The sequence below is a fragment of the Nasonia vitripennis genome, assembly GCF_009193385.2.
Source record: "Nasonia vitripennis strain AsymCx chromosome 1 unlocalized genomic scaffold, Nvit_psr_1.1 chr1_random0005, whole genome shotgun sequence".
Taxonomy (NCBI): domain Eukaryota; kingdom Metazoa; phylum Arthropoda; class Insecta; order Hymenoptera; family Pteromalidae; genus Nasonia; species Nasonia vitripennis.
In genome coordinates this window covers 4,815,935-4,830,553 of record NW_022279591.1, presented here as the reverse complement: position 1 = coordinate 4,830,553, position 14,619 = coordinate 4,815,935, and the positions used below count along the sequence as shown (strand labels likewise).

At 34.4% G+C, this 14,619-nt stretch overlaps 2 protein-coding genes across 2 annotated transcripts; both read right to left on the bottom strand.

Annotated features, from left to right (window-relative positions):
• Positions 1-2,603: 2,603 nt before the first annotated feature.
• On the bottom strand, positions 2,604-4,057 carry LOC116415946 (sentrin-specific protease 6-like). Its single transcript, XM_031921644.1, has 3 exons — positions 3,793-4,057; positions 3,328-3,470; positions 2,604-2,949 (listed from the first exon to the last, which is right to left on the bottom strand). Exons 2-3 carry the CDS (start codon positions 3,435-3,437, stop codon positions 2,604-2,606), a joined length of 456 nt encoding a protein of 151 aa, XP_031777504.1. The 5' UTR covers positions 3,438-3,470; positions 3,793-4,057.
• A 727-nt stretch (positions 4,058-4,784) lies between these two features.
• Positions 4,785-5,617, bottom strand: LOC107981636 (ubiquitin carboxyl-terminal hydrolase 47-like). The gene is made up of 3 exons (XM_031920910.1): positions 5,408-5,617; positions 5,140-5,277; positions 4,785-5,062 (listed from the first exon to the last, which is right to left on the bottom strand). Exons 1-3 carry the CDS (start codon positions 5,549-5,551, stop codon positions 4,844-4,846), a joined length of 501 nt encoding a protein of 166 aa, XP_031776770.1. The 5' UTR covers positions 5,552-5,617; the 3' UTR covers positions 4,785-4,843.
• Positions 5,618-14,619: the final 9,002 nt, after the last annotated feature.

The following is a 14,619-nucleotide window of genomic DNA, read 5'->3' as shown; positions in this document are numbered from 1 at the left end:
ACTCGTTAACCCACGTGCCGCTAGTGTTCAGACGAAAAGATTTATTTGAATAATACGACAGCACATCAGAGAAAGGGGAACGAACGCGAAAAATATATTTAAAACGAAAACTATTAAACCAACCTACCTTATGCGCCGCAAGCTTCAATACGTTGTTACATCGATGGGAGGCGAGCAAAGGCGAGAAGTATCTAAAACGAAAAACTTTAAGCCCACCTACCCCCTGCACTGCGAACGTCTAGTACTACGGCACATCAAAAGAAGGCGAGTGAAGGCGAGTATTTTAGGAAAAACGAAAACGCTTTAAACCACCTACCCCACGAGCCAGAAGTTATAAAAGAAAGATTTATTTAAAAATACTTCGGCACATCAGAGGAAGGCTTAAACGCACCTACCCTACGTGCCGCAAGCTCAAATACGTTGGCACATCGAAGGGAAGCTAACAAACATGAGAAATATATTTGTAAAGAAAAGCGAGCTTTAGCATTCGGCATATTAGAGGGTGGTGAGCGAAGACGAGAATTAGATATAAACGATAACTTTTAACGCCTTCCCTACGCACCGCAAGCTTGAATACGTCGGCACATCGGAGGGAATAGAGCAAAGGCGGGAGTTCTATCTAAAACTCAAACATTTAAACCTACGTACCCTTCGCACCGCAAGCTTGAATTCGTTGGCACATCGAAGAGAGACGAGCAAAAGCGAGTAATATATCTAAAACGAAAAGCATTAAACCCAATTATCCTACGCACTGCTCACTAAAGTACATCGGCACCTCGAAGGAAGGCGACCGAAGGTGAGAAGTATATTTAAAATAGAAACCTACCCACTCCTACCACTAGCACGAAAAGCTTCAGTGCGGCGCCATAACGGAGGATGGCGAGACGAGACGCTGCGAGCTTTGAGACAAAAACCTAAACTCCTTAGTTCTTTTACGTCACGCGCTTTGCACTCTGCGTGAGAAAATTTTTAAAGTAAAAGATACAGAGGAAGGAGAGCTCATGCGAATCGAGATGAAAACTAAGCTTCTAAATTTCCTGGCCCTGTGCAGCCTAAGTTACAGAGGCAGAAAATACATAAAGACTTCTTGGAACAAATATTAACGGCCAACGTCAAGGAAAGGCTAGAGCCGCACTTTATTACCAAGAAAATAATTTCAATCAGTATTGGCGGAAGGCAAAATGGAGTTTTGCAGACAAAACAAAAGCGCTGACATTTCTTTCAACTTCTAGTGTTCATGTAAGCTCTTGACAGTAAGTTTCATGCGATTATGATTTGGAATTATTACCGATGAAAGCCAAGGCAGCTTTGTATTGTACAGGCAAAACAAAACCGCTTAAACCGTCTTACCTGCCGTGTCGAAAGTTCTATGCAGAGTTTAATAAGAAAATAATTTTTTGTAACACATGCACGATTTTCGCGTTTTTTTTTACCTACAATTAGGGACAAAGGTAGTCGTTTTTGGACCGGCCGGCGAAAAAATTCAGAAGCGAAAAAATGCAGAAGCGGGCGCAAAAGTACTTTTGCACCCGCCACTCAATTCATTAGCAAATCTTCTAAACTCGCGTGAAATGCAACAAGTGCAGTTTGAAACGCGAAAATCAGTACATGCGTTACAAAAAATATAAAAGGCCGGCGAAAGGGAAGAGCGATTTTACGAGGCTGCATGCGATTTCTTTGCAGGCTGATTAAAAAAGAAATATCCAAATTGCATTACTTTTTGCTTCTCGAGTCAAAGGTAAGCAAATATTGGTTTTTGTTACAATTCCTGGATGAAGTCGTAGGTAAAGGACAAAAAAGCTGGCTTATTAATTATGATGTTCTTCAAGTTTTTATATGTTGTACCCAATCTCTAATTTGTTGTTAATAAATTAAGACAACGATTTATAATTTAATTTGTTATTACAAATTGGACATGATTAATTTTTTTATAGAATTTAAGGTTTTAAAGAAGTATACCCGCTACTGCAAAGGTAAATAAAAGGTTACAATATTGATTTAATAATAATTAATATTTATATACATGCAATAAATATTAATTATTATTAAATCAATATTGTAACCTTCTTTTAGGACTACGGATTGACGTGCATACATTTAAATGTAATATCATGTTTATTATCTTTTTTATAGCTCCAAATCGTCTTAACGTGATTGGAGAATTGTATAATTTTTCATGAACTATTTGCTGCCAGATTAAGTATTAAATTTTTTATGTACTCTCTTTTATTTAATATGCTTTCTTCAGTCTTAAACCAGTTAGTCATATTCATAATTCAAGTACCGACTGAGTATGTTAGCAGCCTTTGTCCTTATTCCACCCAAATAATCAAGTACTAAAATGCATGGTCTAAAAATAAATTTATAAAGCTTATTGCATTTTAATCATAGAACAGTCTACTGTGATATGCTAATATTACAAAAATATACAAACTTCTTAATTTCTTTGCGTTCAACGAACTCAGGTTGTGCCGTTTCCAACACATTATTTTTACGACGTTTATTTGCAAAGCAAATTATTATCAAATACCAATGTTCACTGGAATGTTAAAAGTTTCATAATTATAGTATGAATTCAATTTACGTATATTAATATATGTATATTAGTAATGATGTATAGTAATGAATATTTGCCTTTCGTTGATCGGAACGATAATAAAATCTTTCTCAAAAAGATTTACGTTCTTCGTCCACTTTTGTACACTTTCATATATTTTTTTTGTTGGAATATTATTCTTATTCTGTGCACTTGCAATTTTTTTAAAAAAGAAAGAACTAAATAAATGAGTTCTGTTTCTGTCTGAAGAGGATATCATTTCGCACAAAAAGTACGTTAGATAGAAATCTAGTATAATATCATTTAGATATTTTCCTTCTTCTAAACAATTTAAATGACATCTCTTTATTTGGAATCCGCCGGCGGCTGGCAGTGGGGGATAGATTGTGATCCTGGCAAACATTACATGAGAAAATACAGAATTTTTTGTTAGATTCTGTGGCTCAAAGTTGAAACGAAACTAGTCCAATTTTAGGGCTTTTGGGTTTGTTTAAGTTTGATATAACTGTACAAAAAGTGTGCAATAGATTTTAAGGACATAATAGTTTTATCATGCTTTTATTACGCTTAAATTGCACTTTGTAAATACATAGGAAAGAGGTGAGCAAAGGCAAGGATTACTCTAAAATTATATTGCTGCGCCGTTATAGGAAAAATGGATTTATCTCTCTTTGCTTCGGAGCCACAGACTGAATTAAGTACTATTACTGAATGAGTGTTGAAGAATAGTGAACAATTTATTGCAATCATTTGAATTATGTATTACTTACGTTTCATTGTCATCTATTGTATCCATTGTAAAAACGTTGTCTTTAGCATAATGCGAATCATATCCTACATTAACGACATAATGTGCAATTGTATGATCTGTTTGTAACATCACACAAGGATTTTGAAGCGATGAGATTTGTGCCTAAAAAATCGATGGAATTTGTATTTTTTAAGCGTTAGCTATAACAGAACTTGTGTAAAAAATCTATAGGGTCCATTATATGTAAAATATAAAAAAATTAATCGACACGTCTTTTTGCTGCCTTCCTAAGGAAGCCTTATAATAGTAAATTTTGTAGTTTTCAGAAAAACACGTTGTATTCATTTATTTCAGTACAAAATACGCGTAGATTCGTTTTTGATTTTTGGTTTGTCATAAGGAACTTAAAGAATAGATTATATCGATAGAAGAATAGACGTATAGATTATATGTCAATTTCTTATTATATTTAAAATTTGTTTACCTCATTAAGAAGATCCTGAACAGTACACGGTTCTGCAGGTATAACAAAAGTTATCAAGTTTTCTTTTCCATTTGCCCATTTTATTAGAACTTTTGCTCTGTCACCAATTATTTGCTCCTGCACAATTGACGTTTCAGGGTCAACGAAAATAAGAACGCTTGAAGCAGAGCTTTTTATGCTGCCCCGATCGCTCGGAGAGTGATTCGGAGAATTTTCCGTCGGTCGACCGTTGATTGGAGAATTATTTTCATAAGGACATGATGGTACTTCTGTACTTGATAAAAAAAGTATATAAGTTGTAACAAATTATTTAGTCGCTAGCCACTACTTGATTTCATTTATTGTATTTATTAAAATATTTCATAATTTTGCTTGCCTTCTGTACTGAAATTCATCATTTTATTTTCTTCTGATTGATCAACCAAATCTGAGACTTCCACATTAATATCAAAATCCGGTCGTTTGCGTAACTCGTACTTTTTTTTTATGTTATTGCTATAATGTTGAATTGAAGGATAGCAATTTACAAGAAATTTGTCTTTTGACAATTGCTCTTTCGCAATGGTACACGAATAAGTGATTGTATCTACAAAATCACTCATTATGAGCCATTTCTCTACTTTTTCATGGCTTTGCATTTCGTCGGTTGAACAATCATTTTCGGAATACAACTGAAATGAACAAATATCATGTGTATATTACATTTTGTACCAAGGGTAGAAATGAGCTATTGAAGCGAGAGTTCAGCAGGAGTCGGAGTCGAGAACGTCCAAAACGTAGACGAGTGCTAAAAACACCTCACCACACTGTGAAGTTGCTTTTTTCTCCGCATCCTACATATTATTTTTTCCAACAAGAGTATGAAAGGGCCTTCTTAATGCATGAAAGTTGACAAAGAGATCGTGCATTTCGAGTCTGCATAACGTACATTTAAAATTTAATAAAAGAAACGTGCTTGAAATGCGCGATATTTTTACCTACTTCGATACATAAAAAGTCCGTTTTCATGCCTTATACTTGCAAAATTTTAATGTTAACAATCAATAATACTTTAAACATCACATACTTTCATAGCGATAGAAGGAGGTAACAAATCAACATAATTGGCACTGATACATTCATGTTCTATATCGTTGAGGGGGTATTGTAACGACAAATTATCATGTGTTTTACATGTGCTGCCCCAAAAGCTGCCAGCTATTGAGCTATGATTTTCTGGATCGAATTTAACAGGTTGTTCCGCCTTTGTATTTTCTTCGCTTAATAATTCCTATAGCATTCAAATTTTAGTAATATACGTAAGCAACATTTCAACCCTTGCATGAACTATTATATTATTATTGTTACCTTAATATGTGGAGGAAACTGGCTGCTCTCTATAGGTAAAGCGTTCCTTTCTCTATCAATTTGTCGGTACGTAACAACATATGCATTGGCAGTACTTATACCATTTCCGTATGTTTCTGTGATTTTGTCATGAGTAATCTGTATAATAAAATATTAATAAATTGTTCTCATCATTAATTGTGTTCCATTTAATAAAAATAATCGTTACTCTCAAGGCGGAGCATGCATAATTGTAATTTTAATATATCGATGTGTATTATATAAATACCGGTGTAACAATGTGATCATTAAAAGATAGCCAATTCCCACTCCGAAAATCTCTTATACAAGCATAATAATGCCCGTTAATAGGAGTACCACTGTGAACTATAATAGAGAAAAGTTCGTACATGTGTGGCCCTTCCAATTTCATAATTTTTTTGTGTTCAAAAGATTCTTGACGATATGATGATTCGAAGCACCAATTTAAATTTAATATATCTGGAAATATGAATCTACAAAATTATAATAATAATAATTATTATTATTATTATTATAAATTTGTAGATTCACATTTCCAGATATAGTAAATTTGTTTTTTGTGATAAGATTATAGCGCTATATAATCAGATTAAAAGTATAATAATAATAATAATAATTATTATTATTATAATAATGATTATTATTATACTTTTAATCTGATTATATAGCGCTATAATCTTATCACAAAATAAATAAAGTGACGTACTTATTGTTTAATTTTATAATGCTTTCCGCATTGAAATCTTGAGCAAATCTATTTATTTGAAAGGTAAGTATATATGGAAGTTTTGTTATTTTTAATCCTTTTTCAGCTGTACTTGTGGTTTGACATTTCTCACACATATACTTATTGCAACCATCTAAAGTTTCGGTTGCAAGATATGCTTGTAATGCTGACTCCTAAAATAAATATTAAGTATTAATTGCTAAAAGTAACGCATTGTATTTAATCCGGTAGTATCTGCATCAGTGTATATTATAGCGATACGAGTGTGTTACACTAAAAACCAACTAACCATAGTACCGTAAATTCCTACATTAGAATGCGCACTTCTTATTGGTAAAGGTATATTTCGAAAAGTAATTTCTTTCTGCTTTTCTGCTTTACATATTATGCATTTTATGAAATCAACTATCTTCCCTGTATAATATACTTTCAGTTAAACATAATATCAATAATAATTGTTACAGACTGCATTTCAATATAAAATATAAGCATTTAAATACCTTCATATAGGGCACTGATAATATTTGATTGAGCTGTATTTTGGAATTGTTTCTCTATCATATTTAACAGCGCTTGACAGAATTCCATAATATCATGCTGTTGTTGTACATCTTGAGCGTTCCATCCAAAGCTAGATGTTAATGAAGTCGTATGTATAGCAGACTTTTGTGACGTCTATGATAAAAAAAAGTTCTTATCTGCCAAAAGAATGATTAAACAACAAAATAATAAATAAATTTCAAGTACCTGCAGATTTAAAAAAATAGTTTGCATTTGTAATAAAATTGCATTGTCAAATTTATTTTAAAAAAATGTATCCTCATGTTTATTATTCCACGTATATAAAGAATTTCTTAATTCTGGGGTCATATACAATGTTTGAAGACATGTATTTAGGTAACACGTATTTCCTTGTTTGAAAAGTCCTACGTAATCTAATATTATATGTTTTTATTTAAAATATTTTGTATTATTATATGTATTTTGGATTTTATCTATGTTTAGCTCTCAAATGTAATTTTTTAATATTTTCAATATCTTACGATCTTTTCTAGTATCACCAACAATACGCGAATCACTGTCATTTTTTTCATTACTATTCTTGTTGTTTCGCCTAAGAATACTGACTTTTCGTATCATCTTTTAAAGAAGTATACTGTAAGTAGAATATACAATGTTTTGAAATAAATTATTTCTTTAGTTAATACAATGAATAAAATAATACTTTTCAATACATCTAATCTGTTTAAAAACATCACTAAATTAATAATATTGTACTAACTTTATAATAACAAGAAATTGTAATGAAATGATAAAAAGCGATTAAAATTTTTAATAAAGGTGCTCTAAAGTAAACTGTAATGTACAAGTCCAACAAAGACCATAAATAATTTTAGTTTAAAGGACGCGTAAATTTTTTGAAGGGGCATTCTTACCGGAGAAAGTTGTTTAGGTACGTTATATAATCCTGATCACGGAAAAATTTAATGATATTGCCATTTGAATTCTTTTATGGGAAATTAACAAGAGAAACATTAAAAAAAAATGCAATTGTTCAACGGCATGTACTGGATGACTTGGAACGCAAACGGAAAACTTATATCACTAGGCGGAGTAGCAAAAAAACAACAAATTAAAAAAAGCATTCCTTAAAAATAAATGGAATTTATTAAATGCCTTTGAATGATGGCCTCTTTTCGAGAACATTATTTTTCCTGGGTCCTGTATGTCCTATACATAAAACAAGAACATTTATCCTGGAGCACAAAATTTTGTAATGTTCTTAATCAATTTTCATTTAGATTTCCCCTTGTTTCATACCGCTAGGCTTTGTATAACTTCAATTACATATGTACAGAATACCAACGTAAACGTCTATCCTGAATTTCAAAAATAACTATCATTGAGCAAATTTTTCATTAAGCACTTTCAGTGCACAGTAGTAGCACACGAACCTATTGACCGAGGTTTACAACAAATCAATCTTCTGGTATTGTATGTGATTAATTCTTATGCTTACTAATGTTAGTAAATTAAAATTAATTTTATGTCAAAATTCGAATAAGTTGATTGTAATTGCTCATAGAAACTATGCATTAAATGTAATTAAGAGTATTTCGAAATTGTGAATTCCCTCCGCCACAAAAAAATACGAAAAAATTACATTTACGATACTCCTGTCATAAGTTGTCCTTCTTAGTACTGCGTTAACCACCATCACTACGCTCGTACGCTTGTACAAGAACCGTAAAGGACCTCTTATGGCACTAGTATTGTGATGTATTATAAATGCTTGACAATAGTATAGCCACCAAATCGGGTTGCATTTAAGTTGGCATTAATAAAAAAAAAAACTTTAGTCGGTAAGCATGCCTCTCGACATAAAAAAAGTTGTCTTTTTGGCGCCTGTTTTTCTTACGGGTTTCGGGTGATTTCTACACATACATTTTTAAGTTAACAGCGATCGATTTTTAACAGTGTTCAGCTGGCTGTAGTTGATATATATGTAATGTTTATAATCAGTGGTATTGATATACGTGCTCATAAATATGATATATAAATAAATAAATATATATATATATATATATATATATATATATATATATATATATATATATATATATATATATATATATGTATATATATGTACGTTCTCATAAATATGATATATAAATATATATATATATATATACATATATAAATATATATATATATATACACACACACACACGTTCCTCATGACCGTGACGTATCTTGATATAAAGCAGTGCAACTGCGGAAGCCCATGTATCAACACGTGCTTGTTCTTCTGACATTTGTGTATTTTATCTCAATAAGGAAAGGATAAAAAAACAGTAGCTTTGAGTGAAAAGAAAGTGATACTTACGAGTTATATCATGCAACAATAACGTCAACAGTAGCCTGCAGTAGTCAGCAAAGGAAAACTCCCCGTGTCCACACGCGATATAAACAACACAGTACTCACTCCATCTTTTGAGATCAATTGGTGCCGCACTAACGAACTGCAAACTGTCAAGGGCCGAAGCAAGTGTTCTGTCTCGCAATTTGCTTTTGTTCCTTCCCCGATTATCCGTATTTCCGTAATACAAAATAGAGTTTGTTTGTCCACTAACTTATTTCTCGTGAAAGACGCCACGAACAAAGAGATAGAGAGAAGGGAGTGATTCGACTTCACCACAACTTTCATGCCATATTATAAATAAACGCGACAGTTAAGGAGAGAGAGAGAGAGAGAGAGAGAGAGAGAGAGAGAGAGCAAGAAAGAAAAATTGATAGAAGTCGGAAGAATACTTTAATCGAATTTTGTTAGAAAGTGGTGTGACGGCCGAGTGCACGTCATTGTAATAAGATTATTGTTTCAGCAAGCTGCCAACGAGCGCCGAAACGAGCGAGAACGAGAAACGAGGCAAGATAGAGACAGAGAGAGTGAGAGCATAGGTAGCGCGGTTGCCGCCTGGCCGCACAGCGTTGGCGAGATATGACAACGATGTGCCGACGGCCGGGAGAGCCGCGACTAGAGTTAGTCTCGCTGCGCTATCCAAACGAGTAGCTCGCGCTACTATATACGCGGGTTTGTTGTGAGTCCTGCGAGCATCCCGAGAGCGAACAATATTCGTCCGTGCGTTACCGACGAGTTGCTGCGACGCCCGTCCGAACTGTTACATCTCCACGTCCGAGACTGGACCACGTCTGTTGCGTCAAGTACTACTGCCACTACTGAGTTGTAAGTACCTGCACTCTCACTCTCTCACGTCAACAGGGTAATATCTCTCGTCTCTCTTTATCGTTCGTCGAAGTGTGCGGCGTTTGCACCGCCGTGTATAGTTACAATTGAATATACATTTCCTTATCTAAACTTCTCGTGTGTTATTTCCTACGACCCGACCTACGCCGCCTCCGCGGGCTCGTGTAAAAACACGTGCATGATCTGAGTCGGCCGAGCCGTGCCTTCTGCACGCCCGACGTTAATTTACAATAAACAGGGCCCTTCTGGCCCTGGTTATAACACGGCAGAAAAGTATTAACCGAGTGTTATAGTGGCTGTACATTCATCGAGCACGTGTATCTCGAAATCACGTCTACGTATCCAGTAAACCTCTTCACCGTGCGTTAAACGTTGCAGACGGATTTAGCGATCAAACTAAGGGCTTTCCAGCGGCCAAAAGTCTTTTACTATAGGATAGTATATATACAGTATATTTGAAGCTGAGGCCGTAAGGTAAGAACATACTGTTTAAAATATTAGTTAGCAAAGCGACTATACTTTTTTCGTTACATACAAATATAGTGGTCTACATCGCGTTTACGAAAAAATCTACCGATAATTTAATAAAATAATATGCAACAGTTAAATAGAGACAGATGGATAATAAAAATTTTAATAATCACTTCAGTCTCGTTCTTCATAATTTAGACAATATTTTACAAATTTTTTTTGATAAATTTATATCCACTCATTTAAATAAATAAATAAATGAACATAATTTAAGTTAACATAGAGAATTTTGATACTTACTCGTGTACATATACTTACAGTTTCTCAGCAACTTCCTGAGGAACCATGGGTGCTGTTAAAAAACGGAAGCTTCCAAGTGAGAGCGTAAGTTTTTTCTGTAGATTTCGGATGATCATTTATTCAGTGTTCTTTATACCTATTGAACACTGAATATTTCATGTAGATTTTCCCATATAGCAATTTTAATTGTGGAATTTTCATTTATTCATATAATTTGTTGCGGTTTATTTCATTTGTATATATTTCTTTTAGAGTGGTAGTAATGTTTCGAGCAAGAGAGTGATCGTAGCAACAAAAAGGGGAGGAAAAGTCTCAAGAAGGCAAACAGTCCGCAAATTTCGACCAGCCTGGCTCGAAGAGGAAGGCTTTAAAGATTGGCTGACAATCGACCCCGACGATCCGCAGAAAGCAGTATGTAAATTTTGTGAAATCAAGTTTTCTGCTCGATTTCACATATTAGTGAAGCACGCCAAAAGCAAAGAACACTTACTCAAGTACGGCCAAGACAAAAGTACGGAGGCAGATTTGAAAATTCCTGTTAGAACGGAGAGTAAGTGGGAACGTAAGAAAGCCAGAGCCGAGTTAAAGTTTGCCGGCTTATGCGCAGACATTAATGTTCCGTTTAAGTCTCTTCAAAAAATAGTTAAAGTATTTAAATCTGTTTGTCAAGAAAGTTTTACACAGGAAATTACATTAGGACGTACGAAAGTACGGGAGATGCTGTTAAATGTAATTTCAAAGTGTGCAAAAGACTCACTCAATACTAAATTAAGGAGCACTAAGTTTTCGATCTGCGTGGACGAGTCTACAGATAGATCGAAAGATAAAAGTTTAGCCATCAGCGTTCGTTTTATCGATCTCGATACCAAAACATTAGAATCTAAATTTTGGTGTATGGTCCCAGTATTGAAAAAGGGAGAAAAAGCGAATGCTGGCGCAGAACGTTTGTTTCAGTGCATTACAGAAGCGTTAGAAGAGAACAATATACCATTAAACAACGTAGTCGGCTGTTGCTTCGATGGATGCATGACAATGATTGGAGAAAAAAGTGGCTTAAAGCGAAGACTCGAGGATGCGATTCCAGGGATCGTGTGCGTACAATGCCCGGCGCATAGTACACACTTGTGTGCGCAGTATGCAGTTAAAGAGCTGCCAGCTGAAGTGATTTCTTTTTTGAGCATGATCTATAACTTGTTAAATAGTTCTCACAAGTTACACGATTTTCACGAATTGCAAGCTGAAAAATGATTGGAAAATCTAGGTTTTCCGCAATATAGAGTACTAAAATTATGCCCGACACGATGGCTAATTTTGGAACAATGTGTCGTTCGCCTCATTCAATTATGGCCAGTCATAATTGAATTCTGTAGAAAGCGGAGTGCAGAAAAAGATGAGGCAGCCAAACAAATTCTGTCACTCATGGAAAAATCCGATTTCCGACTTTACTTTCTACTTTTACAAAAAACTCTTCAGGAATTGAATTCTCTGAATACCCTATTCCAGAGAGAAGACACTGTTCTGCATTTAGCAAAGCAGGAGATAGATAAAAGGTACAAAAATATCGTTTCCTGCATTCTGAAACGAGACTATGTGAGGAATACTGCAGCAACGGACATTGACGTTTTCAATGCTGAAAATTATTTAAAATTCATCGATTTTGACTTGGGAGAAGAAGTAAGGGAAGCATTATTGTCAGAGGGCGATGATCTAGAAGCCTTTTGTAAAAATGCTTTCAATTACATCATCGAAATGTCTCTTCAGATGAAGGATAGATTTTGTAATTTTATGCATCCCGTATATAGTTTAACAGATTGCTTACACATTGACAACGCTCTGTCCGAATCGTACCATCAAAAAAACAAGGACATCTTTTGTAAGTTAATGACAGTTTACAAAAAACTGATAGCAGACGAAGATAAATTCAAGGCACTGCAGGCTGAGTGGGACAACTTACCTACCTTAAAATTAAGCAAACAAATCACTGCCAACAAAACTGTTGTACATTGTTGGATTTTTATTCATAATTTCGAAAAAAAATGAAGGAGAGAAGTCGTTTTTCGGCTTAGCGACATTTGTTCTGGATGTGCTAACTACGCCTCGTGCAAACGCAGATCCAGAACGAATATAGCGATCAAAATATATGTAAGAACAAAAGTCGCAATAAATTGGACGTGAAAACAGTAGACGCTTCTCTTCGAGCACGCCAATTTATAAGATCGCAAGAGGATTTCGAGCCATCGGAAGAAATGATAAAGATGGCACTAAGTTCTAATTTATATACATATAAACGTAAACCAAAGCGACAAATAATAAACATGTTATAAAAATCTAATTATTTAACTTATAATTGTATAAATATTAAAGTGCTACATTACATACCTATGGTATAGTGATGCAACCTAAATTTTTTATTTTATTATCCCCGCATTTGACATCTATTAATGCCAAAGAGAATATAATCAATGTAAATTTAAACTCTATCATTAAACAGAATTTATTTAAATTTTTATTACATTTAAATTCGTTACGTAGCGCGATTTATGTTTTGGACGTTGATACGTATTTTAATACATAACTAACCAAAATACGTGTCTACTTTGTCAGAAAGGTTTTAGCTTTAGTTCTCATATTTAAAGTAAAACACTAGTCGTAGTGCGTGCAGTAAGGAAGTTTCCGAGCTTCAGTTGTAATCTTGAAACTCGCTCCAACTCGTCTTCCTCCTAAGTTAACAATATACATATTTTTACTTTGTTTGAAAGCATTTCACGTAAACGTCGGAAAGCATGGTGTAAGGAGATTGAGAAGATAACGTTTTTATCATGCAGGAAACTAGCAGCAGCTCGCCTTCCTTCGTTATGCCGGCGTATTTAGGCTTGCAGTAGTGTGGGAGGGGTAGGTAGCTTTTCTTTTCAGATATAATTCACGCCTCCGTTCGACTTCCTTCTAAAGTTCGTGGTGCAGGGGGTAGGTGGGCTTAAAGTTTTTCGTTTTAGATACTTCTCGCCTTTGCTCGCCTCCCATCGATGTAACAATGTATTGAAGCTTGCGGCGCATAAGGTAGATTGGTTTAATAGTTTTCGTTTTAAATATATCTTTCGCGTTCGTTCCCCTTTCTCTGATGTGCTGGCATTTTCGAGCTTGCGGTGCGTAGGGTAGGCGGATTCAAGAGTTTTAGTTTTAGTTCAGTTAGTTTGTTTAGTTTACTCTTTATTGCACCAATCAGGTAATATGTACAATAATATATAATGAATTATCTATTTTATTAGATAGAATACTCGCTTTTGCTCGCCTTCCTACGATGTGCCGATGTATCTTAAAATAAATCTTTTCTTATATAAATTAGCGGCAGGTGGGACAAGTGCGATAAAGAGTTTCTGTATTATACATAATTCAGAAAATTCTTCGCTCGCCTCCCGCCAATGTGCCAAATGTTAAAGCTTGCGGTGCGTGGAGTAGGTAAGTTTAATAGTTTTTGTTTAAAATATTTCTCGTGTTTGCTCGCCTACCTCCGATGTGCCGAGGTATCTTTAAATGAATATTTGCATGTATAAACTAGCGGCACGTGGGGTAGGTAGGTTAAAGCGTTTTTGTTTTTGCTTTAATACTCACCTACGCTCGCCTTCCTCCGATGTGCCGTCGTACTATTTAAACGAATCTTTTTCTTTTGAAAACCTCTGGCACGTGGGGTAGGTGAGTTAAAGCCTTTTTGTTTGACATCAGATTCGTGTTTAGCGACCTCAAAAACCCTGCATACGATACAGTTCCGGGATGAAATTTTTAAAAGGGCTAATTTCACAATAATTTATTTTAACAAATTTGTTCAAACAGTTTATTTTACAATTCTGATGTCAGATTCGTGTTCAGCAACCCTAAAAACCCTATATTTCATATAGTTTCGGGATTAAAATTCTAAAAATGTTAATTTTACAATAATTTATTTAAATAAATCCGTTTAAACATTTTATTTTGCGAATCTGATGTCAGATTCGTGATCAGCGACCTTCAAAACCCCCAGAATAACACTAGTATTTGTTAAATCTCCAATTTTGCAATTATTTTTCATAAACAGTATTGTTTAAATTAATAATTTTGCAAATCTGATATCAGAATCGTATTCAGCGACCTTAAGACCGATATCCTTTGTCGTTTATTTATGCGTACTTTCCCATTTGCTAATCCTTGAAGATAGCGTAAA

Coding starts and splice junctions, on each gene's coding strand:
- LOC116415946 (XM_031921644.1), bottom strand. CDS start 3,437: ATGTTACAAACAGATCATACAATTGCACATTATGTCGTTAATGTAGGA. Junction 2,950..3,327: donor ACAATAGATGACAATGAAAC/GTAAGTAATACA, acceptor AATGTTTGCCAG/GATCACAATCTATCCCCCAC.
- LOC107981636 (XM_031920910.1), bottom strand. CDS start 5,551: ATGAAATTGGAAGGGCCACACATGTACGAACTTTTCTCTATTATAGTT. Junction 5,278..5,407: donor ATGATCACATTGTTACACCG/GTATTTATATAA, acceptor TTTATTATACAG/ATTACTCATGACAAAATCAC. Junction 5,063..5,139: donor AGTTTCCTCCACATATTAAG/GTAACAATAATA, acceptor TGAATGCTATAG/GAATTATTAAGCGAAGAAAA.